This window comes from Crinia signifera, chromosome 8 (assembly GCF_055691185.1).
Source record: "Crinia signifera chromosome 8, ASM5569118v1, whole genome shotgun sequence".
Classification (NCBI taxonomy): domain Eukaryota; kingdom Metazoa; phylum Chordata; class Amphibia; order Anura; family Myobatrachidae; genus Crinia; species Crinia signifera.
This window is the reverse complement of record NC_139224.1, coordinates 161,531,583-161,557,886: the sequence shown is the minus strand read 5'-3', so window position 1 is coordinate 161,557,886 and position 26,304 is coordinate 161,531,583. Positions and strand designations below refer to the sequence as shown.

The following is a 26,304-nucleotide window of genomic DNA, read 5'->3' as shown; positions in this document are numbered from 1 at the left end:
TGATAAACAACCAGCCAATTAGCTCCTACCTGTCATTTTTCAAACCCAGGAAGTAGCAAGTCAGTAAGCAGCTGATTGGCTGGCTGTTTTCACTCTCCATTTTATCCTTTTTTGAAGCTTGATACATCTGGCCCTTATACTCTCCCTCTCTCATGAGGGAGAGTAGCCCCTGTAAGTCGGGATCCCGACACGCATTTAACAGTCGCGATTCCGACTTCTGTGTCGTCCGATTCAATATGGAATAATCTTTAATGCTAAAAGTATTATTGGCCGACAGGCGGGAAGTGTACACATGGAAAAGGAATGCATATATAAGATTGACATGGACAAAAAGTCGACACAGGCAAAAGGTGCCATAGAAAAAGGTTGACATGAGTTTTTCGTGATTTAAAAAAACAAAAAACGATTTGTTCATACTTTACCATCCCAGTGGGCATAGAGAGAGAATATAACAGTATGTCGACCTTTTCCCATGTCGACATTTTGATTGTTTCAACCTTTTGTTTATGTCAACCCAATGCATGTCGACCTTTTGCCTATCGACCAGTAGTGGTCAACCTATTGAGTATCGACCTAGACACTGTCAACCAAGCGGTCCACACCCAATTTTCTTCTGCTCAAACGCAATTTCCTTAATAGTCAACGGGAAAATGTTATCTGCAGACATGTATGGAATTATGACCATAGAACACAATACAACAGTGCCCTCTTGTGGCCAAGCCAATAACTGTGGCATTCCAACATGGCTGATTGCTATTTCATTTTCTCATATGTTACAGAAATGATTCTAGACATAGGTTACATCAAAATGTATACAGTATGTGGCTGATTCTGACCCGTACTGGGAGGATATACAAACTCCACACAGATATTGCTTTGCCCTATACTGTATGTCAGGCCCTGCGCTGATGGTTGAGACTCTCACAACTAATGGGAATGTGTTGCATCTAAAGAAAAGACCGCAGCACTGTCTGTATTATTTAATTGTGGTGTCACATTTTATTATTTGTTTAGGCTTTATATAACTTTCTTTAATATTTTAATTTCAGATCGGCTTCCCCAAATCATTGATCTTCGATCTGAGGTTGAGTTTAATTTGAATTCCACGGCTTTACTGACTTGTGCTGCATCCGGTAACCCCCAGCCTGTCCGGGAGAGTATTGTACTGCGCCGTCCCGATGGTTCTGTACTAGTCGTGAGTGCAAAATTGCCTACATTTCTAAACTACATTTCTATACAACAACATTAGTAACAACATATTTTGGGAAGTTTTGCAAGTATTGATACTATCATTGCTGCCTGCAATATGGGGTTTGTTGTTTCCAACTATAGATTTGCTGTGATATTTATTTTCTTCTCAAATCCCAATATACATGATTAATGTGATGCCTATGCAATTAATTCCAAGTGCAATTTGACTTTGTGTGAATTAATTCCTAAGCGTATACGTATGATTTTGGTGTATTAAATGGTATTTATTTGTGAAAACTGACTGTCTGAATATTGTAGGCAAGGCACTACCTATATATATATATATATATATATATATATATATATATATATATATGAATGGCAGTTGTGGGTTGGCGCCCTTTTGTGAGATCTTTAATGATTAGATCTACAAAGCCTTAAGTTGGAATTCCATACACATAAAAGTAAAGTCCAAAATTCATATATAAATTTATTAAAATGTCTCTGGATCCACACTGTATTGGTGGGTAGATCAGATCATAAAAATTTCAGTGGTACAGTTCATATCGGTACAATAGACGATCCCAACGCGTTTCGTCCCAACACGGGACTTCATCAGGGGTTCGCTATGAACATAAACATATACAGATTCTTAATTTTGCAACTTGCATAATCAATATCATACAATTTTAATAACAATTTAAAAATAAATGATATACAAAGAAGGACTTCACTTAAAATCATTTTTACAGTGTTTGTAGGCTAATCTTATCAGCATGTGACATTTATCATTTGACAAAAAATGATGATGGATGAAAAAAGGCAGGTGTTAGGTAGAAAAGATGAATGAAGAAAAGAACGAGGAAAACAAGAAAAATAATGGTTTCCAAGAATTGAGGTGATGACATGAAGAAAGATTAGGAGTATATTTATGGCTTTGACATACCAAAAAGTATAGGGATAAGTTCCTCAGTGTTTTCGCTATGGACGTCTCCGACTGAGTTTATATATAATATAACTTTAAGAATACGAAAAGGTACCTGAAAGAAGACATGTCCATTTTTAAGAGAATGTTCTGATATATGGCATATAATATGGATGAAAGATTTTTTAAAGGGAGGAAAAAATTCTTACTGAGTGGTCAATTACCTTGGAGAGTTATTACTATATAAAATCTATTGTTCCACAGGAGCTTTCTCCTTCTTAATTGCGGGTTAGGCTTCCCGATAATTAGCTCAGCACACTCAGATCATACATGTGCAGGTAATTGTGAGACTGTGGGTATATGTAAAAAAATATATATACACATGAGTATACTCTTGTACTTTTATGTTCGAGACAGGATTCACTGATAAAATGAAGTTATTTACCTTGGGATTTCAGGGTTCTAGGGTATTCACCCTGCTGTACCCTCCCAGACTCCGTTCACTTTTTCGGAGAAGATTCTGCTTTATACTGATTGAAAAGTGTTTTTCATTTGTAAAAAAGTTGTAAGGACATGATAAATCACAGTTTGCATAGGACTCTAAGGACAATTACCTACAGATATGGGATCCTTTTTCTAATACACGCTTTATGGATGTATTCAGACTGTGCCCATTGGCCTTGTAGAGTAGACACACTTATTCAGGAACCGTTCTGGATCTATGGGAAATGAGACGCTCTGAGTCAACTGGTGTTAAATATCTTAGTGATAGGATTTTCTAAAAGTTAGTCCCTAATAGATTTGAAGGGTGTTATAATTAGTTAACCCTGCAGATTAGCAGGCATGGTATTCAGATTGCTCTTATTCTGATAAACCCCATGGGTAGCTACCTTGAGGAATATTTCCCATATAATTAGTTCCACTATGACAGGGAAAAATAGAAAAAGCAACGAAAAATCTGACATACATACCAAGGTATATTCAAGAATAAGGTGTGACCAATGTATAGTCAGAAACTGATCGAAAACAGGGTTGTCACTGTCTGGTGAAAGAATATAAATACATTCTTAAATAATTTCATATGTGCATTCCATTTCACCTAGGTTTTTTTTTTTTTTTTTTTTTTTTTTTTAATATACTATAAACATATTACATAGAAGTCACAGTTCCTACAAAACATGGTTTAACAAATGCAAAACTTAGCACTCAATAAACTGGGAGTGGATAGCTTACCCTTTCGTAGATGTGTACCAGTGTGAAGGTTCAGTGGGAATGAAAGGCCCTATCTCATGGCCCAGGTATATATAGTGACTAGTCGTGACATCACTTCCTGTTAGGGTTAATGAAAACCATCATATTCGTTTACAAATCGTGGATGTTCCTATCTAATTAAATTACTGTTCTGGTAACTATATGATAATTAATAATAAACCTAAATATTGGACGTTTTTCTGTATAGAATTAATGTTAAGGGCTGGACTACCCAGCATGCTTAGCGGCTGTCACAGCCGTTTATTATAGTCATAAATCACCTTTGATTTGTAACACCGATGTTTATTAACATTGGTTGTACAGTGGGGGGATATGGGATCCATCTCCACTTGATGGATCTCCCCCCCATTGTCCCCAAAATAGCGGCGTTGTTATCGCCGTCTTAACAAGTAGCACTTCCGGATTGCGTTCCACCGGTTGCGGGGAACTGTGATGGTTTTCATTAACCCTAACAGGAAGTGATGTCACGACTAGTCACTATATATACCTGGGCCATGAGATAGGGCCTTTCATTCCCACTGAACCTTCACACTGGTACACATCTACGAAAGGGTAAGCTATCCACTCCCAGTTTATTGAGTGCTAAGTTTTGCATTTGTTAAACCATGTTTTGTAGGAACTGTGACTTCTATGTAATATGTTTATAGTATATAAAAATTATTTAAGAATGTATTTATATTCTTTCACCAGACAGTGACAACCCTGTTTTCGATCAGTTTCTGACTATACATTGGTCACACCTTATTCTTGAATATACCTTGGTATGTATGTCAGATTTTTCGTTGCTTTTTCTATTTTTCCCTGTCATAGTGGAACTAATTATATGGGAAATATTCCTCAAGGTAGCTACCCATGGGGTTTATCAGAATAAGAGCAATCTGAATACCATGCCTGCTAATCTGCAGGGTTAACTAATTATAACACCCTTCAAATCTATTAGGGACTAACTTTTAGAAAATCCTATCACTAAGATATTTAACACCAGTTGACTCAGAGCGTCTCATTTCCCATAGATCCAGAACGGTTCCTGAATAAGTGTGTCTACTCTACAAGGCCAATGGGCACAGTCTGAATACATCCATAAAGCGTGTATTAGAAAAAGGATCCCATATCTGTAGGTAATTGTCCTTAGAGTCCTATGCAAACTGTGATTTATCATGTCCTTACAACTTTTTTACAAATGAAAAACACTTTTCAATCAGTATAAAGCAGAATCTTCTCCGAAAAAGTGAACGGAGTCTGGGAGGGTACAGCAGGGTGAATACCCTAGAACCCTGAAATCCCAAGGTAAATAACTTCATTTTATCAGTGAATCCTGTCTCGAACATAAAAGTACAAGAGTATACTCATGTGTATATATATTTTTTTACATATACCCACAGTCTCACAATTACCTGCACATGTATGATCTGAGTGTGCTGAGCTAATTATCGGGAAGCCTAACCCGCAATTAAGAAGGAGAAAGCTCCTGTGGAACAATAGATTTTATATAGTAATAACTCTCCAAGGTAATTGACCACTCAGTAAGAATTTTTTCCTCCCTTTAAAAAATCTTTCATCCATATTATATGCCATATATCAGAACATTCTCTTAAAAATGGACATGTCTTCTTTCAGGTACCTTTTCGTATTCTTAAAGTTATATTATATATAAACTCAGTCGGAGACGTCCATAGCGAAAACACTGAGGAACTTATCCCTATACTTTTTGGTATGTCAAAGCCATAAATATACTCCTAATCTTTCTTCATGTCATCACCTCAATTCTTGGAAACCATTATTTTTCTTGTTTTCCTCGTTCTTTTCTTCATTCATCTTTTCTACCTAACACCTGCCTTTTTTCATCCATCATCATTTTTTGTCAAATGATAAATGTCACATGCTGATAAGATTAGCCTACAAACACTGTAAAAATGATTTTAAGTGAAGTCCTTCTTTGTATATCATTTATTTTTAAATTGTTATTAAAATTGTATGATATTGATTATGCAAGTTGCAAAATTAAGAATCTGTATATGTTTATGTTCATAGCGAACCCCTGATGAAGTCCCGTGTTGGGACGAAACGCGTTGGGATCGTCTATTGTACCGATATGAACTGTACCACTGAAATTTTTATGATCTGATCTACCCACCAATACAGTGTGGATCCAGAGACATTTTAATAAATTTATATATGAATTTTGGACTTTACTTTTATGTGTATGGAATTCCAACTTAAGGCTTTGTAGATCTAATCATTAAAGATCTCACAAAAGGGCGCCAACCCACAACTGCCATTCACATTCCTTTTGTCCCCATCCAACAGGGGTCCGTGTGGGTCCGGCAGCCCTAGCATAGTTACTATAAAAACCAGTGGCGCGAAACGAGAGTCTGTTCCCCATATATATATATATATATATATATATGTGACAAGGATCATGTACACGGGGATTCAGATGAAGACTTTGATCTCTTTTTATAAAGCGGGTCACAGCATACCAGATTAATTTCGTAGGCAAGCGTAGTTACAGGCAGAAGCATATAGGTAATCACAGCATTGCTGATTCTCTGGCGTCATGCGAGGGTGGGGCAGAGCGACGGAGCATCATCGGGGGCAGGGGAGGAGGCAGTGCTTAGAACTGGCGCTGCTCCAAGCACTGCCTCCTCCATAGTGTGAACAGGAAACAGGTCGCTCGACCCGATTAACCACAAAGCAACAGGGCAACGAACCGGTAAGAACCCTTCTTTTTTACCGGTTTGTATTGCCGTGTTGCTACCGGTTTGCTGGACCCGGTAACCCCTTTCACATCGCACCAATTACCGTGTCGAACCGGCAAGAAACCGGCATGAACCGGCATGTGATGTGAAAGGGGTGTAATTAAATAATTGTGTTTAATTGCAGAAAGATGACTAGCACAAATTCTTACCCTAAATAAACTGTACACATCCTCTGCTGTCATTGTGTGGAAGCTGATCCCTGCTCACTCTCGCCCCCCATAGGCCAGTCAAGCAGTCCTGGATTCGGAGCGCAGCACGTGCACTTTCACCGTCCCCTCTATAACTCTGTCTGACAATGGAATATGGGAATGCCGTGTATCCACCAGCGGGGGGCAGGACAACCGGAAATTTCAAGTGTATGTCAGAGGTAAACAATCATAAATTTTCTGATTAATAGTGTCATCGGGCACTGATTGATTACATGTATATCATACCCTCCAACTGTACCGAATTTGCCGGTACAGTCAGGGCCACCACTATGCAGCTCTAGGCATTTGCCTAGGGCGCCGGCACCTAGAGGGCGGCAGTTCGCCACTCACCCCCAGCATGTGCATATAGCTGGCGGCGTCGGCGTCCCTGCAGTGCTGGAGCGGGCAGGGGTGTCCGTGCCGCGGGGGTACCTGCGGCGCTGTCACTGTGTATAAAGCTGCTGCTGGCGGCGGGGTCCCTGCAGTGAATAGAGAATAACTAGCGCTATGCGGCGGCCTGGGAAGCGCTTCTGGGTTTGAAAACACTTGCCGCACGCTGATTGGCTGAGATTCAGCCAATCAGCGTGTGGCAAGTGTTTTCAAAATCAGAAGCGCTTCCCGCGCCGCCGCATAGCGCTAGTTATTCTCTATTCACTGCAGGGACCCCGCCGCCGCCGCCAGCAGCTTTATACACAGTGACAGCGCCGCAGGTACCCCCACGGCACGGACACCCCTGCCCGCTCCAGCACTGCAGGGACGCTGACGCCGCCAGTTTTATAATACAGGTACCACCCCACCCCCCGGGCACCGGGGCGCCCCCACCCCGACTCGCCTGGGGCGCTCCGGTGCCTTGCACCGGCCCTGGGTACAGTACCGTTTTTTAACGGTCTGTACCGGCAAATAAAGACTGTACCGAATGTATGAATGTAAAAGTGTACTGTGTGGTGATTGGGGGATGACTGGGAGCTGACCATGCAGAAGATGCAGATGGACAGTTTTATGGGCGTGTCGTCGGCTGCGCACTCAGATGCTTCATCGCTCAGACTGGGGGACGTACTCCGGGCAGACCACCTGCACCTGTCATAGTGCTGGCACAAGTTTTGATGATGCAAATAATGGATGGACAATCGGAACTCGGGTTTCCCTAAACGGTCCTCAGGGAACGTTTATTGGTACAGAATTTGAGGGTCTCCTCCATGACCCTTACAAATATTTCAGGGATTGAGGACCAGATGTACTAAGCCTTGAAAAGTGATCAAATTAAGAGTGATAAATCACCAACCAATCAGCTCTTGTCATATTTCAAACACAGCCGGTAGAATACCAGTTAGGAGCTGATTGGCTGGTACTTTATCGCTTTGTGCATGTGGTCCTCATTGAGAAGAGGTTTTAAAGCACCCGCCGTATTACATATCTCATGGCTCTATATCTCTCTTTCAGTCCCACCGGAACCTCTGGAGCCGCCAAGATTGCTGGACCGGCGCAGCAGGCAGCTGATCCTGGCTCCACTGCAACGTTTCAAAGGAGACGGACCAATTTCATCCATAAAGTTACTATACAAACCCAAGGAAAGTAAATCGGATTGGTCTAACATTATAGGTATGGAAAATGCTTCCTGGAATTCACTTTCATTTGAACTCACTTGTATCGTTTTTAGGATTTCGGTGCCTGGTGTGCTTGGTCCTGTTAGAGTGACACAACGGGGGAATCTATAATGTGCACGCCCCGTTAGTACATGGATTCATGTTCCTCTTAAATTGTTTGATATCCCCCCCCTCTAAAAGAAACCCCTTATTGAGTGGGTGCATAAAAATGTGTGTCATCGCACAACACCTGGGAATACCGCGATCCACCCCTCATCCTGCGTACGGTGCCCTCGTTGTGTGTTGTGGCACCCGCATTCCTGTGCGGTTCCCTAGAGATTGCCGCATATCAGCAAATCATTTGTTTCATGTTGTTGCTTTGTAGAAGGCTGATTAAGAGTTACATCCAGTGGCGGCTCCAGAGCTGCAGCGCCATCCGATATTCAAATAGGGAGACTCACCAACTGGCCAGGACTGACTGGCAGTGGCAGTTGGTGTCTATCCCCTATTTGAATGTTTTTGAAGCTGCAGCCCCACCTCTGGAGCCGCCACTGGTTGCACCTGTTCGCACTGCATATAACACATAAACCCTCTGTATTTTCCAGTGGATCACAAAGACAACATCACATTACCGAACCTAAAACCTGTCACCACTTACCTGGTGCAGTTCCAGCTGAGCCGGCAAGGGCCCGGTGGTGAAGGCCCACTGGGGCCACTGGCTGTTCTAGAAACCGACTGCATAGGTAAATATGGCCGCTAAGTCATTGACCATGTGCCCAGGGTATGTAGTTGTTACGTCGACATGAACAAAGGATCTGAACGTCATCATTCAGAATGTCAAAATGGTCGACATGTTGACAGTGAACTCCAATGCGTCCTTTTATTGTTAACGTGTTAGTCCTTACAGGGCTTTTCAATATATATTTTTTTATCTGCAGAACCCACGTTGAAGCCAGAGATCAAGGACTACTCGATAGAAGACAGAAACACGTTGTACATAAACTGGCAGCTGCCCACCTACAAGGTGGTTGGCAGTGGTTACCTGGTGAGGGTTTATCACCCTCCCCACCGTGTTTTTCTGCAAGAGAACGTAACGTCCATAGATGTTCTGTCTGCGCGTATATACGGCCTCAGCTCCAACACAGAGTATATCTTTAAAGTCCTTATTTATCATTGCACAAGCCTGGGGCCACCCTCCAATCCCTTCTATATCAGACTCAACAGCAAAGGTGAGTGCACAACACTACTCATTACTGATAGACCTAGCACCCAGCATGGAACAGTATATAGTAATTCTGCTTGGGAGCCAGGGCCGTCTTAACACTAGAGTGGGCCCCTAGGCAAAATAATTTGAGGGCCCCCCCAACTCCAACAACAACCACAACCCCCAGCCCAACCCCAAACCTCATACCCAACAACAACCACAACCCCCCCAAACCTATGTGCAGCATCGGCGGTGATCAGGGCAGCACGGGCTTGATGTAGCAATATTTGCCGAGCGCCGGGGCGGGAAGCGCTGCTGATTTAGAAAAGACTGGCCAGACGCTGATTGGCCGGATGCTCAGCCAATCAGCGTCTGGACAGTCTTTTTTAAATCAGCAGAGCTTCCCGTCCGGCAAATAGCGTTACAGTACAAGGCAAGCTCCAAGCTGCCGCTGCCCGGATCCCCGTCACCCACTGCCGCTGCTGCAGTGCCGTCTTCCCCATTGGGGTGGGCCCCAATAATCCTTGGGCCCCTGGGCAACTGCCCATTAAGCCCAATGGGAAAGACAGAGCCCATATAATGGGGCTCAAATATGTGCAGTTATTGAACTGAAAAAATTGTTTTTGCGGGTTAACCACAAATATTTTAATATACCTTCATTTATGAAGAAGGGACCACAGCAGGAAGGATGGCTGTGATCCCTCCATTCCTGCCAGCAGCCGCTTCCCCCATGGGTTTCTGACCAGTTTCGGAATGCAAAACCACCACCTGTAGCCTATGAGCTACACATTGCAATCATAGCTGGCACAGGGTTCCCCTGGAACCCTCCCTAAAAGTGGGCACTGCGCACGTGTGGTCATCGGGACTACGCATGCGCTGCAGTGCCAGTTCCAAACTGAGCACATCGCTGGGATGGTCTCTTGTCCCCCGAGCTCTGGCCCCTGTCGGCACGCATTGATACATTGGTCCAGTACAATCATATATTGCAATGCGATCCTGGGTGCTAATATAAAACCAAGATCGCATTGAATTAATGATTAAAGATAAATGAGCCCCTAAAAGAGAAGGAAGGGGAATTTAGCTTTCATTTGCATTTGGAATTGTCCCTCTTTGTGCCTCTTCTTATGATAATTAGGTTAAATGTCGTTTATTTGACTCCACAGTAAAATTGCACTTTTATGAAATACATTTTATGTAGTAGGATTGTTTTACACATCAGGCTGCACCCGCTCTTCACATAAACAGCAGGACATTCTTATGTGTGCAGGGATTAAATAACGACTAGAAAAGTATCTATGTTCTTTCAAAAGCTAAAGAAAAAATACTTTTTAAAAGGCGCACAGAAAGTACAGGTTGTGTATCCCTTATGCGGAAATCTAATATCCAAATTATTCTGAAAACCAAAGTTTCCGGAATGTACTGACACTACTGGGGACATGTAATGTAACTGGCAATACTGGGGACATCTGTAGCTGGCACTACTGGGGACATGATATGTAACTGGCACTACTGGGGATATCTGTAACTGACACTACTGGCGACATGATATAACTGGCACTAATGGAGACATCTGTAACTGGCACTACTGGGGACATCTGTAATTGGCACTACTAGGGAAATTATACGTAACTGGCACTACTGGGGACATCTGTAGCTGGTAGTACTGGGGACATCTGTAACTGGTACTACTGGGAACATAGGTAACTGGCACTAATGGGGACATATGTAACTGGCACTACTGGGACATGATATGTAACTGGCACTACTGGGGAAATTATATGTAACTGGCACTACTGGGGACATCTGTAACTGGTACTACTGGGGACATGATATGTAACTGGCATTACTGGGGACATGATATGTAACTGGCACTACTGGGGACATGATATGTAACTGGCACTACTGGGGACATGATATGTAACTGGCACTACTGGGGACATGATATGTAACTGGCACTACTGGGGACATGATATGTAACTGGCACTACTGGGGACATGATATGTAACTGGCCCTACTGGGGACATGATATGTAACTGGCACTACTGAGGACATGATATGGCATTACTGGGGACATGATATGTAACTGGCACTACTGGGGAAATTATATGTAACTGGCACTACTGGGGACATCTGTAACTGGTACTACTGGGGACATGATATGTAACTGGCATTACTGGGGACATGATATGTAACTGGCACTACTGGGGACATGATATGTAACTGGCACTACTGGGGACAGGATATGTAACTGGCACTACTGGGGACATGATATGTAACTGGCACTACTGGGGACATGATATGTAACTGGCACTACTGAGGACATGATATGTAACTGGCACCAAACATTCTCAAAAGTTAGCTCATATCTTTGCAAGTTCATTTTTGGATCACAATTTGTATTGCGTTGATACATTCTTATCTACTGTACCATAACGCCTAATGAACTAAATCATTTATCTAGACCAGGGGTTCCCAATCTTTTTCGAATCATGGCTCCCTAGAATATCAGAATTTTTCCACGGCACCCTTAGGCCCAAAAAAATGTATATAAAATTAAGTACATTGTGTTTATATGTGCTTGTTAGGTTCAGTTATGTGGTAAAGGGAATGATTTGCTTCTGATTGTACACATATTTTATGATTGGCAGCCACCACCACTGGTTTCGTCCATAAATAATTGATCATAAATAATTTGAATTGGTCCTGAACCACCGACCCGTGGCACCCCTGCAAGTGCCCCGAGGCACCCCAGGGAGCCACGGCACACAGTTTGGGAACCACTGATCTAGACCTTTCCTACTGTATAACTGGGCCTATTGTTGGAGAGCATCCCATGGGGAAAGTACCGTGAACATGACCTAGCATGGAGTCAAATTTTTCTGAAAACTAATTAAAAAAATAAATAATACATCCCCTTTGTCAGAACCATCATATACTTGGGGGCAGATTTATTAAGCTCAGTGAAGTGATAAACTGTCTGGTTTTTATCACCGGACAATCAGCTCCTACCTGTGAAGTTACAGTCTTGGTTTGAAAAATGACAGGTAGGAGCTGATTGGCCGGTAATAAAAAACAGACACTTTATCGCTTCACCGAGCTTAATAAATCTATTCCATCGTTACATGTAAAACCCAGAGGTAACGGGGCGTGGCTACGACGGCAATGTAGTAGCATGTAATGTGCTGAGCTCCGTCATGATATCCTGCTAAATATCCTGCTTGCCCCCTCCTTGGGGAGCGAATAACCTACCCACTGCTTTGGGATAGCGGGGTGCGTCCTCCGGGTCACCATCTGCGGTGCTTATTTGGCTGGGTGACCTGCTTTTACTCCCTGATGTGTGTGCTTCTGGGCCGGGCCGCGCCACGTGCTCTGAAGCACTCCTCTCTCTGCGGCGCTTGTGTCTGCGGTGCCACCTGTCTCCCCGCATCGGAGCTCTATACCCTGCGCTGCCTGTGACTACCGCCGCATTGGGGCTTCTATCCTCTCTTCAGTAGGACTTTACCCTTCACTGTCGAATCTGGTGCCTGTGGGGTGTGGTGGTTCCCGACGTGGCCGCCATCTTGCCTCCAGAGATTCCTGCCAGTTTGACTGTCCTCTTGGGCCCCGGCGGTGATCCCTCTCGCTGCGGGTAAGATCCTCCTCGGCTGCTGGTGGGACTCCTTGGCTGCTGGCTCTGCACTCCAGCCACGTGCAGTCTGCCTGCCTTTATATATTATATACTTGCCACTGCAGCCTGCCTGATTATTCTCCTGCGTCCCCTGTGACTGTGCCGCTGCTGCTAATAACCTGTGTAGGATTAGAGGTGTGCTAGCCACCTCTATCCTTTGTCTAGACTCCTTCAGCGGCAGCTCACCTGCTCTCCTTTAATTTGAAACCTAGTGGGGACAGCCATCTCCTTAACAATGGATACATCAGTCCAACAAATCCTGACGGCCATCTACGCCTCTTCTGACAGGCTTATTAATAAATTGACTGCACTGCAGGGAGATTCTGCCCCTACATTGTCTGCGTCGTGGAGACCATACTTTATCCCTCTTGGCTGTTACTCCAGAACCTAGACCTGCCTCTAGAATCATTGTACCTACATATATGAAACACGTTGATTCTGCTATATATATCTGCCGAACTCGACCCGTATTTAAACTCTGTTTTACCTACATTTATATATCCTGTGTACTGCTTATCGCATTGTTTTTCTGTCCGATGGGTTTGGGGGACCTGCCCTTAGGTCTTAAAGTGATTTCATCCTGTCTCATATTGCCCCTGTTGGGCATTCGTTCTGTTTATCCTTTATATACTGGGGGGGGGGGGTTAGATAGATACTATAGTGTAGCGGGTGGGAGGAAGGGGTGAATTAGGACTTTAGGCTAGATTAGCTAACATAAGATAAAGACCACTAATTTTATCCCTCTCAGAGAAAGTAGTATAGACAGTTGGGGGGGGGGGGGGGGGTAGGTTGCTCGGGATCCAGGTATAACTAGGTTGGGGTTAGGTCATACAGGGTGGGGGGTTTTGGGGGAGGTTTATGTTGGGTTTTTGGGGGGGTTTGTTTTGGGTAGTATATTCAGATAGTGGGTTCCTTATCTATAGTTTTCATTTCCCCTTTCGAACCAGACTATTGACATTGCAATGAAAATTGTTCCTACTTTAATAACTTCTCTTAGCTGGGGAATATACTGTCCTTTCACACTTCTCTATCCGTACTGTTGTACTTTTGCTATATTTTAGGGTGGTATTTCACTTTGTATGTATATGTGTCTTATTTCCGATAGTACCTAGAACCCAGATGGCGCCTTTGGGCAATAGGACTTGATAAATCCTGAAATGCAGAGATTGCACTTGATGTATGTACACTTACTACCCTTGGTACTGTTTACCTAGCACGGCACCCATCGCGTTGATCGCATGTACATCGCATGCCATTATAGTGGCATGCGATGCCTGTGATGCGATGGGTGCGATTGTAGCGATTTTACATAGGGAACAATGTTAAATTCCCTTCCAATCAACCAGATCAACCCAATGGCCCCGATTTTACATAGGGAACAATGTTAAATAGCCCCCAGACCACAAATTGAATAGAATAACCACCCTGAAGTGTGAAATGCCCCCCAACCCCATTGTTAACGTCACCCCACGGTCAACGTCATCCCGAAGCGTGGCGAGCGGCGGCGGTACGCGTCCTCCGACCTTTTCATACCCCCACTATCCACGTCGGCGTGGAGTTGAGAATAGAAAGTGTGGCGAGCGCAGCGAGCCACCGAGCCCGAAGCGTGGCGAGCGCAGCGAGCCCCGCGAGGGGACGCGGATACTCGTCCCCTCGCGGGCTTCACAGGTATCCGCGTCCCCGCTCGCCACGCTTCGGGCTCGGTGGCTTGCTGCGCTCGCCTCACTTTCTATTCTCAACTCCACGCCGACGTGGATAGTGGGGGTATGAAAAGGTTGGAGGACGCGTACCGCTGCGCTCGCCACGCTTCGGGATGACGTTAAAAATGGGGGAGGGGAGGCATTTCACACTTCAGGGTGGTTATTCAATTTGTGGTCTGGGGGCTATTTAACATTGTTCCCTATGTAAAATCGTGGCCATTGGGTTGATCTGGTTGATTGGAAGGTAATTTAACATTACAAACACATAAGATACATGCGATGCCTGCGATTTGCGGCAAGATACCCGCGATAAAGATCGTGGGCGCCGTTCTAGGTAAACAGTACCCTACCCTTATGTTGCTCACATATACCACTGTAGTATTATCGCTACTCTGGCTGCTCATTGCTGTATTAGTACCCTGTAGTTTACAATGTCTGGGTCTACAATACCTTATATCTGTAGTGGGAGTTATTTTGTATATTTCAAAATCTTAATAAAAAACTACTGAATTAAAAAAAAAAACAGAGATAACGGTTAAGGGGCATACACTGGGTGAGACATTGGCTTTGGCCGATTTTGACTATGTGATTTCCCCTTGAAGGCCATGGAGCCCATTTTGACTATATGCGATTTGGCTTATGGCCAAATACACTGCATGCAACATAGTCAAAACCGCCCTGTCTGCTCATCGGTATCACAAGCAGGGTAACGCTGAAGAATTTTGGCTAACTTTTCTTTCGATTTTGACTACATAGTCGAAATTGTTAGCCAATATCTTACTGTGTGTACGCACCTTTGGTCGTACTAAGCATATACTCGCAGAATAACATATGTCCTCTACTGGCCCGTTGTCTGCAAACAGTCCCCCGCGCTCATAAAATCTTTATCTCTGGATTTAGGTCATTCCAAAGCCGCCCTGTACCCCTTCCACTTAAGCTGGGCATACCCTACTGCGATTTCTCTCAGCACGGTATGCCCAGCCAATCACCTGCGAGCCGCCCGGGACATCACACTGACCCGATTTCTCGGTCCTGCCCGTGGGGGGCATTAAGACACTTCTTCCAATCGGCACCTTTAAGGCAGCTTAGAAGGTTATGACATCAGTCCAGTGAGACGCAAGGCACCATAATGTCATCAGTAGCTTCCATTGTGGTCTTTAGCACCTGGTGAGAGGAATATAATCCTATGTAGGGCCCAACGGTTACTGAGGCCCGGATCACTCTAACACATTTTCAAGTGTTCACGTGGAAAAAGAGATGGGTGGGAGGGATCCAACCAGTCTGGTACCTAGGACCAGAAAGGGTCTTAATGAGGTTCTGGTACACAAATTCTAAATCTACTGTGTTTACAGGCCCATCACCCCCAAAGGATGTCCGCGCAGAATCTCACTCTAGGGACAGCGTAAAGCTGGTCTGGTCCCCTCCCGATGATCAGAATGGGGGGATCATTAAGTACACAGTTGAGAGCAGGAGGCTGGGAGTTCCTGGGGAGCAGCAATGGGCAGATACGGAGAGCAACAACCAGACCTGGCATGTCATCAGTGGCCTGAACTCCAGCACGGCGTATCAGTTCCGCGTGCGCGCCAACTCCAGGGTACCGGGAGAGTGGAGCCCTACGGTGACCGCGGAAACATACAGCGAGGGTAAATGTCTCTGTTGGCTTTGTGTAACATGTGCCTCATTATGTGTAATCGCCAATCTACTATAGAATTCATTAATGGGGAGATGTACTGTATAAAGACTAACATACCTCCCGAATGTCCTGCATACCACGGGAACATCCTGGTTTTTGGGGACGTTCCCGCGTCCCTCCCGTGGCCAGCAGTGTCCCGCTGCAAGGGGGGGGGGTGGGGAGCAGTTGGGAGTCCCCCCCCCAAACTGACAAAATAGACGCTGTGCGCATGTGTCCCTCTTCTCAACATGGAAAAGTTGGGAGGTATGGCCTAATAAAGAGGACAAGTGGAAGTGTTGCCCTTAGCAACCAATACATCTCTCGCTGTGATTTAAAGCAGGGATGGGGGACAGGGAGGCTCCCAAAAAATTGGGTCCCCCTCCCGGCCCCAAGGAAAGGTGGCCAAAATGCTGGACACCCCCCCCCCCCCCCATCTAACCAGCTGCAGTGTTTAATTACCGCAATTCACGCCTTTTCATAGGGAAGGAGTCAATTTAGCCCCGCCCCCTTCTCAAAGACCCACAAATCATGGGATTTGCAGTACTGGAGGCGGGACTTAATGAAGTATAGATCAGGCCCCGCCCCCAAAGTGCCCCCCCCCCCCCCCCCCAAGTCTCTTGAAGAGGAGACCCTCTGGGGAACCCTGATGCAACCCTGATGGGAAACTTTTGGTCCTCCAGCTGTTATTGAACTACACATCCCAGCATGCCCTGCAACAGTTTTAGCATGGCCAAAAGCAAAGTTGTAGCAGGGCATGCTGGGTTATGTAGTTCAACAACAGCTGGAGGAGGGCCAATGGTTCCCCATCCCTGTTTTACAAGAGGACTAGAATGGTATTGGTTGCTACGAGCAACACTTGCACTTGTCCTATTTAGGTGTGTAAAATTTTCCCTTGTATAGTAATTTGCCATATTATATGAGGTGCCTCCTTGTTACATAGACCATCGATCAATTGCCGTTTGTGCCCATAGAGTCTCATCACACCATCAGCATGGAGAGCCAGAACCCGCAAGCACCCGAATCCGGCCAGCAGCTCATCCTGGCCATTATTGGCTCCGTGTCAGTCACATGCTTCACCATCATCATCGCCCTGCTCGCCCTCTTCTGCATTAAAAAGAATTTGTTCCATCGCAGGAGAATGTTCACGTACCAGTCTGGATCTGTGAGTAATTGTGCGACACACTGTCATACAGTTGTGTAGTCCTTATGCTTTATTCGTCCGCGACACACTGACCAGTCACACCACCATACTTATATCAAAAATAGTTAACCGTTTTTCAAAATGACGGCTTCTGCAATGTACTTTCACTTTGAGCTGTGACAGTTTTTAAACCACAATCTGTCCACCTCACCCCCAGTCCCTATATGCTCCTACCTCTAATCTCTGAGCCAGATGTACAAAGCTTGAAAAGTGATAAAATGGAGAGTGATAAACCAACAACCAATCAGCTCCTACCTGTCATTTTTCAAACACAGCCTGTGAGATGGCAGGTTGGAGCTGGTTGTTTATCACTCTCCCAGCTGTCCCTCTTTCTGTGGGAACGTCCCGGTTTTCGGGGACGTTCCCGTGTCCCGCCTGGGGCCGCCAGTGTCTCACGGTGGGTGGGGGCAGTTGGGGGGCAGCATCACCACGTGGGCCGCGCCCCTTTTCCAGAGGCCACACCCCTTTTTGGGGCGGTCGCATTAGATTTAGGTGGGGTGTGTTCAAACTGAAATCTACATTTCAGTGTAGAAATAATGCAGCCATTATTTACCCTGCACATAAACAATATAACTCACCCAAATCTTACTCTCTCTGCATATGTTACATCTGCCCCAGCTGCAGCACAGCATGGTTCATTAGAGAAAGATTTTGCATTTGTGATCCTCACTGTAAATGGGAGACCTGCGTGGAGATGGGACACTGCCTATCTATACAGAATTGCACAATCTTAGTAATGCTAATAATCAGCCATAGCACTGCCCTATGCCAGACTCAGTAACAGTAAGAATCCCACAGACTGTTCTTCAGCTCTCATGGTGCTTCCATTATGTTGCCCTCACAGGGAGAAGAAACCATCCTGCAGTTCAGCTCCGGGACTCTGACCCTCACCCGGCGCCCCAGACCCCAGACAGAACCTTTCTCATACCCCATCCTGGACTGGGCAGATATTAAATTTGAGGATGTGATTGGAGAAGGGAATTTTGGCCAGGTCATAAAAGCCATGATAAAAAAAGATGGGGTGCGGATGAGCGCGGCCATCAAGATGTTAAAAGGTGAGGACACGGTTATGCTGACAATATATCTGCCAACTTACTGTCCCGGGCATTATTTTGGGAAATAGGGTTACATTATCTGGCACCCCTATTACTATATACTATATACCCCTATTATTATATACTTACCACCAAAGCACCAAATGTAAGGATCTGCCCAATTATCATAACCCTTCCTTAAGTTAATATGACCCTATATAGGATCTATAGGGAACTATTTCCACCCGATTTAATCAGTAGAGACCCCTTCAGGTAACATTGTAGGGGGGAACCAAAGGGCAGACCCCTGTATCTGCCAAGGAGGTGACATTCCAACTTTTTAATTAAAATGAAGGCAAATACAATAAACAAATTCAATTTGACCATTTCCTTTGCAGAGTTTGCATCTGAGAATGACCACCGGGACTTTGCAGGGGAGCTTGAGGTCTTATGTAAACTGGGTCATCACCCGAATATCATCAATCTGCTGGGAGCCTGCGAGAACAGAGGTACCGCATTGCTGTATACATGTATATATTGTCTTCTGTTGACATAATTGCTTGGATTGTGAATCATTATTTTATACGATAGTCGGGAACATGAAGACTTTACGCACGACTGATGCGGAGCTTTGTGTTCGTTGCCTTGCAGGGTACCTGTATATCGCCATTGAATACGCCCCATTTGGGAACCTCTTGGACTTCCTACGTAAGAGCAGAGTCCTGGAGACGGACCCCGCGTTCGCCAAGGAACATGGGACGGCGTCTACACTTACCTCCCAGCAGCTGCTGCAGTTTGCCTCGGATGTAGGGAAGGGGATGCAGTACCTGAGTGAGAAGCAGGTATGGACTCCGTATAAAGGAGAAATCTGCCATTGCTGAAAGGATGAGCTTTGTATAGAAGGGTTGTGTTTATCAAATGACGGCTGCACAAAGTACAACAGCTGTGTCTATCAGAACCTTAGTGAGTTTCCTCCTACATTACCCCACGGTGCCTGATGGCATATACTGTATGAGATGTTTCACTAGTCATTGGGCCCGATTCAAATTGTTTTTGCAGCCTAGCAATCAGGTTAATGCCCCCCCCCCCCCGCCAAAGGCATTCCTGTGCGGTGATGCAAATGGATGGGTACGGTCGTACAAATCATTTGCTGGTTACTTACCATTAAAGGATTTCTTATCCTCTGTCAACTGCTCGCAGCCGCCGCGTGAACCAGGCTGCTTGTATCATCGCAAATTCAGGGTCGCCGCCAATGTCATGCACCTGCACCGAACAGGAATGGGTACGCCAGCGTTCGCTGGGGCCCTGGGCGCGACCACCAGTTTTGTGCATGAGACGCCGGGGGTGCACCACGGGATGCCCCCTGCCTCAGTAACCTGGCGTACGACCAGCAAAGGCTATTCTTTGCACAGTCCGTATGCACGGGGTCCAACGCACGCACACAGTGTACCATGCACATCTATTGATGTTCAGATGGGCTGCAAATTTGGCCCTCCGAAAGCATCTGAATCGGGCTCATAGTTAGCAGTAGCACCTCCTTAAAGGTAACCAAGGAATCAAGTAAACTATCTTACAAGACAAGTCATAAGACCATAGGTATATTAATATCTATTTAGACCTGATCACAGGGCCACAAACTCACAGCGTAGAGTGAAATCCCGCCTTGCTCACTGTGCGAATGGGTGTGCACCGCTGCAAACCCATCGTAACAGGCTCATTAGTGAATGATTGTTACACTGGGCACAACTCATCCCAGAGTAGCCAGTGTCTTACTCAGCAGTGCGATGGAAGAAGTCATATCCGGCCTGGAGCTGACGTCACAGACCCTTTCCTAACAGTCACATCCGGCCTGGAGCTGACGTCACAGACCCTCCCCTAACAGTCACATCCGGCCTGGAGCTGACGTCACAGACCCTTTCCTAACAGTCACATCCGGCCTGGAGCTGACGTCACACACCCTCCCCTAACAGTCACATCCGGCCTGGAGCTGACGTCACAGACCCTTTCCTAACAGTCACATCCGGCCTGGAGCTGACGTCACACACCCTTTCCTAACAGTCACATCCGGCCTTCTGCTGACGTCACACACCCTCCCCTAAACTGCTCAGGCACTCCCAGCGTTTTCTCAGACACTCCCAGCGGTTTCCTAGGCACGCCTATATTTTTCTTAGCACTCCCACTAAACGTCCAGTTTCCACACCCAGACACCCACTTCCTGTCAATCACCTGGCAAACAGCGTGCAAATAGAAAAAGTAGCAGGATTTCATCGCAGCACGGCCTCGTACATACGTACTGTGGGCAGTACCCATGCGCAGTGTATTAATAATTATCCGCCGAGTGAAAATCTGGTCTGAATTACCCCCATTGTAGGGTCACTTTACAGCTTGGTCTTCAATGATGGAAAATGCAACAAAGTATAAGAAACAATTTCACTCTGTTTATAGTCAGAGATATCAATATTATTACAATCACAAGCAATGATTACAGCTATTAATTTTTAAATCCAATCTCATTGTCAGGGGATCCCACCTAATCGCTCTTATGCGATTGTGCATTTTTGCTGCATCTTTTACTAACCTTGGGGTTCTCTGGTGCTTTCCCAGTTTATCCACAGGGATCTCGCTGCCAGAAACGTTCTTGTTGGAGAGAATTTAGCAGCAAAGATCGCAGACTTTGGACTTTCCAGGGGAGAAGAAGTTTATGTGAAGAAGACCATGGTAGGACATGGGGCTTACTCTGCCATCGATGGTCTGAATGCAGCGTGTGATTGAATGATGCCTGTACCTGATCTTACTTGTGGAAATCCCAGTCAGGGCTGAATGATGGGACTGAAAATTCATATTACATATATTTTTTTTGACTGGTTCATTATTTTGTGCTAATTATGGTTTCTGTAATATTGCAGGGCCGCCTCCCAGTGCGCTGGATGGCCATTGAGTCTCTTAATTACAGCGTGTATACTACAAAGAGCGATGTGTAAGTCACCTCCACTGCAATGGATCATAGGGATTATGACTAAATAACCAATCAATAATTTTATTTACATAGAGTACATATGTGTATATGGCGTTCTGGTGGTTGCTCTAAGGCACTGATTTTCAACTTGCGGCACACCAAACAAGATTTTAAAATTTCCAGGGAAAAACACATTGGCCCCCACAGGAATAATAAAAAAAAACATTGGCCCCCATATGAAAAAAACAATCACACCTGTCCCCACCGGGAACAAAAATAAAATACATAGGGCCTTATTCTGATCGGTGCGGCCCGATCAGAAATATGCGGCCATGTCCGTGCAGGCGAATCCCCGCCTTCCATACGGATCGCCACCTCTGTCCGTACGCGGATATGTGGCGATCCCTATGAAATTGGACGGGGATACGCCTCCTCCGTCTTGGGAGCAGCCCCTGCATTCGATGGTCGACGAACATCGAATGCAGGGCCGCACGCTCCACCAGGTCCCGCAACACAAGACCACACGGACACTTGTCCGTGTGAAATCTTGTATGGGGACGGGCAGCTGACATCCGGCGATGTCAGATGCCCGCCCCCTACACACGCGTCACGGCCTCATTACCATGCATACGCCCCGCGTTTGCATGGGAACGCCCATGAAACGCGGGGCGTATGCATAGGGTAATGAGGCTAAGTAGCCCCTCACGCCCCTCTACGCCCCCTGTGCGGCGTATAAAGAATACGTGCGGCGAAATCGCCTGCACATGCGCAGAGTGACCTCTGCACATGCGCAGACGATCAACATCGGCGGGACGTCCGCATGCGGTAAAATCCGCACCGATCAGAATAAGGGCCATTGTCCGAACATCTCTACCTCTGGTGGCACACTTGAGAAACAGAGAGGGTTTGCCCATAAATTCCAGCACAGAATTCGCCCTGCCACACCATAGGCAGGCTAAGTCACATGATGTCCCTGCCACACCATAGGCAGGCTAAGTCACGTGATGTTTCTGCCACACCATAGGCAGGCAAAGTCATGCTATGTTAGCCCCCATCTTAGCGGTTTAAAATTATATCATTTCTTAGAGCAATCATTTGGTTTCTTGTAATGTGGGTTTTCTACAGACAGGTGGATATGGTACGATGGCTCCGGGGCTGTAGAGATTTGTAAAATAAGGGAATGAGAACATTACCCCAAGTGTGTGACTGTGTGCAGTAAATATAACCATTTTGCTTTGTCACACAGGTGGTCCTTTGGGGTCTTACTCTGGGAGATCGTCAGTTTAGGTAAGTCAAGAATTAGCCAATTTCGTAAGAATTTTTGGAATGTTTCTAAAAACTGGGGAGTTGTAAAATATTTAGCTTTAAAATATTGAGTCCAAAATGTAAGCATGGAACAGGGGCCTGTACATCAGGCAGCTGCTGTAGCAATTCCCCATTCTGTCGATGCCTGGGTCGGAGGGTTGTAAAGATCCAACACATTGGAAATCCTCGATTTGTTGACCCAAAATTGATCGGAATCGGTGAACAGTGGAGTGCAGTCTTTTGCCAATTCCCGATGGATCTCATTTCCGTAGATCAGCTTCTGTGCTCTCAGCAAATTGGGGAATTGGCCTGTAGATGTTTGGGCCCCGTTACATTTTGGTGCTAGCTGGTAAATTTTCCATACGGTGTGAGACCCATACTCATTATATCTCTTCCAGGTGGAACTCCATATTGCGGGATGACGTGTGCGGAACTCTATGAGAAATTACCGCAGGGTTACAGAATGGAGAAGCCCCGCAACTGTGACGATGAGGTGTAAGTGTTTGCTAATATTTATTGAGTCTGTGATCACGGATCTACCTCATATAGCTCAGATGTATTAAGCCTAAAAAATAGATAAATGCAAGGGTGATAAAGAGTGATAAATGCCCAGTCAATCAACTCCTAACTGTCATTTTTAAACACAGCATGTAACATGGGAGCTGATTGGCTGCATATACACTGCAGGGTATGAGCCTCAGTGTTTTAACACCAGAGGAGCGGTGCCAGCAAGAAACAGGCTGCAGCTGGTGAGCAGGAGATTTCAAATCTCCCATTGAAATCAATAGGCGGTTGCTGATTGGCTGAGAGAACCAGCTGTCACGGCTCTCAGCCAATCAGTTGTTTTTCATTGATTTTAATGGGACTCCATAGTCGCCACCCGAGAGCAAAATGTTGGGAAACAGTGGAAGATACATAATAAACCTCCCAAAAAGTGGTCAAGCAATAGTCAATCAGCAATAGTCAATCAGCTGTTACCTATCAGTACATTAAATAACATGTGATGTACTGTAAGAGCTTATTGGTTGCTAAGGACAACTTTCCCAATCTTCCCCCATGAGGCCTATGATTTCCATGACTCCCGTAATCCCTGCTTAGTCTGTGTAACAGGCAGACTGTCTAAAGCACTGGTGCTGCATCCCTGGCTGTTTCCATGGTGATTACAGAGTGCGGGTTCTTCTTTCAGGTACGAACTGATGCGGCAATGCTGGAGAGACCGACCCTACGAGAGGCCTCCATTCACTCAGATATCCCTGCAGCTCATACGCATGTTAGAGGCCAGAAAGGTACGAGAAATTGTATATAATTTCATTGGTTGAAAGGACCTCAACGTCTTCACTGTATAATCATTTATAGATCCCCCGTCAATCTCACGGTTCGAAATTTGCATCGCGCGTGCACCGTGAAGTTTGGTGTTTGCATTTGAGGCTCACTCAGCTGACCGATGGGTGAGGCTGGGAAGTCTGCATGGTACAACATAGACCCCCTTCCTTTTCTGTGACAGAAGGCCACCATTTCCCGGAATGTAGGCTCCCCCTCTCTCAGTAGCAAAGGGGAATTACAGGCGAGATTATGAGGCCCGTCTTGCTCATGTGCAGAACGCATCTTGCGCAGCCATAGATATCCGATAATCGTGAATCTGCGTGCCGATACAGGCCTGCATTAAGTCTGAATCAGACCCTCTGTTCACCAGTGGAGGAGGTTATACCATACCACCCAACTTGAAAATGATGATTAGGGACCATTAGGGAAATTAAGGGGTGTGCCCTCATGGTTAGGGGGTGTGGCCTACAATTGTGGCACTTCCAGTGAAGCTAAGCCCCGTTTTTGTCACTGTGGGGGCATGGTCAGCTCTCTATGAGCTGCTGGCCATGCCTCCTGTCCCACTCTTCTAATGAATAGACGCTGTGCGTATGCGCACAGTATTCAGTATATACACACAAAATAATGGGTCAAGTCTTCCGAAGTTTTAAAGGGGCAATTAAAGTGGAAATTATTTAAAAAAGCAAAAACACCCTGCTTTTGTCTTTTAAATGATTGCCCCTTTAAAACATCAGACAGACTCGCCGGGGACAACATTTCCTCCATCATGTGCATGTAAATTTCCCGGTCTGAACCTCAGACCCTGACTACGCTAATTTCATGTTCCCCGTTTGTGTCTCCCAGGCTTACGTGAACATGGCGTTGTTTGAGAATTTTACCTATGCCGGAATTGACGCAACAGCCGAAGAAGCATAGATTGTGGATGATGGAAACATTGGGTTCTCTGCATGTTGCTTGCCAGAGAACAGGACTTTCTGTATATAAATAAGGACTTATTGTGCCTCTGGGAGCGGAAGATCTCCGAGACCAGCAAAACCCATTGCCGGATCATGGGCTGCTGTTCTTTCAATCATCTGAGGCTGTGCACACAAACCACACAAATGTGCATTGTGGATCTGTAGATGTTCACAGCCAGCGGCTCTTTCTTTATGCCTGTGTGTGTGTCTATAAAAGTGTGTGTGTGTCTGGACGTATGTGATAAGAGCGGGACCCCTCCTCCCTTCTGCACAGCTGAATACTGCCAAGCCGGGGGCCAGAAGTGAGCACCCTGCATTTCCCCTGTACAGTTCTCTGTTTCTTTCCATTGTATCTCAATAAACTACTGTTTGGACCTTGATTTTGGGTTAGCGTATGTATAATCATGGTGGTAACGGAGCCCACAAGCCACCATCCCTGCCCCGTGTGACATCTATAGCGCCAATGTTGGGTTATGGAAGGTAGGATGGTGTTTGGGCTGGTTTGCAGGATTCCTGATAAGTCCCTCAAGAAAGCTACATCCTCCCATTAAACACCACAATAAGCGGTGGCTTTAGTTAAGTGTGTCCGAGCAGTATACATTGGGGATCCCATGAGCTGAAGTTGTGACTCACCACATTCATGGTCAACTTCAGAGCTGGTGGAGATTGAAGTTGAAGGGGCATATCCGCATGACTGTAATTAGGTATATGGGGAGGTGGTGGAACTCATTTCCCCCACCACATACCATCCCATTAGGCAGAGCCGGGGCCGATGCTAAGGTTTTTGGCACACCCCTACTATACAACCTTCCATTCTATACCAAAGGACAGTGTGAACCAAAGGTGCGCATCGCAACAAAGCGTATGGTTTAACAAAGGAGGGGTGTGGCCATACAATAGAACACCTAATTCAAATCACGGCACATAGTAGCACAATCTTCTTTACATTATGCCACGTGTTGTTCCCATTATTCCCATTACAACACAAAATAGTGCCCCTTATTCACATTACATCAAACAGTAGTGCACCTTATACACAATGCCCACAGTAGCAGCATTGCTTATACACATAATCCCACAGCAGTAATGCCCCTTATACACATAATACCACCAGTAGTAGTTTCTCTTACACACATGATGCCCACAGCAGTAATACCCCATATACACATAATGCCCACCCATTAGGCAGTGCCAGGGCCAGTAGTAGGATTTTCTGCACCCCCTGCAAACTATACATTTTTGCCCTACCTCCTGTACTTTTCTAAAGGAACTGTGGTCTTACAAGAAAGGCGCTTGGTCACAAAATACTGTAGTATCCCCAATTCAAATGGCACAACAAAGTAGCACAATCTAATTTACTTTACACTG

At 45.5% G+C, this 26,304-nt stretch overlaps 1 protein-coding gene across 1 annotated transcript in view; it reads left to right on the top strand.

The window, feature by feature from the left end:
- The window catches only part of TIE1 (tyrosine kinase with immunoglobulin like and EGF like domains 1), a 56,865-nt gene extending 31,549 nt beyond the window's left edge, over nucleotides 1-25,316 (top strand). The window contains exons 8-23 of the mRNA XM_083157579.1: nucleotides 1,050-1,195; nucleotides 6,370-6,514; nucleotides 7,776-7,934; nucleotides 8,524-8,661; nucleotides 8,857-9,147; nucleotides 15,842-16,132; nucleotides 17,133-17,323; nucleotides 18,207-18,417; nucleotides 18,795-18,905; nucleotides 19,048-19,238; nucleotides 21,001-21,114; nucleotides 21,303-21,373; nucleotides 22,599-22,639; nucleotides 23,056-23,152; nucleotides 23,844-23,943; nucleotides 24,824-25,316. Coding sequence (XP_083013705.1) covers nucleotides 1,050-1,195; nucleotides 6,370-6,514; nucleotides 7,776-7,934; nucleotides 8,524-8,661; nucleotides 8,857-9,147; nucleotides 15,842-16,132; nucleotides 17,133-17,323; nucleotides 18,207-18,417; nucleotides 18,795-18,905; nucleotides 19,048-19,238; nucleotides 21,001-21,114; nucleotides 21,303-21,373; nucleotides 22,599-22,639; nucleotides 23,056-23,152; nucleotides 23,844-23,943; nucleotides 24,824-24,895 — 2,369 coding nt within the window. The 3' untranslated portion in view covers nucleotides 24,896-25,316. The remainder of the gene's footprint in view (nucleotides 1-1,049; nucleotides 1,196-6,369; nucleotides 6,515-7,775; nucleotides 7,935-8,523; nucleotides 8,662-8,856; nucleotides 9,148-15,841; nucleotides 16,133-17,132; nucleotides 17,324-18,206; nucleotides 18,418-18,794; nucleotides 18,906-19,047; nucleotides 19,239-21,000; nucleotides 21,115-21,302; nucleotides 21,374-22,598; nucleotides 22,640-23,055; nucleotides 23,153-23,843; nucleotides 23,944-24,823) is intronic.
- The last annotated feature ends 988 nt before the right edge of the window (nucleotides 25,317-26,304 follow it).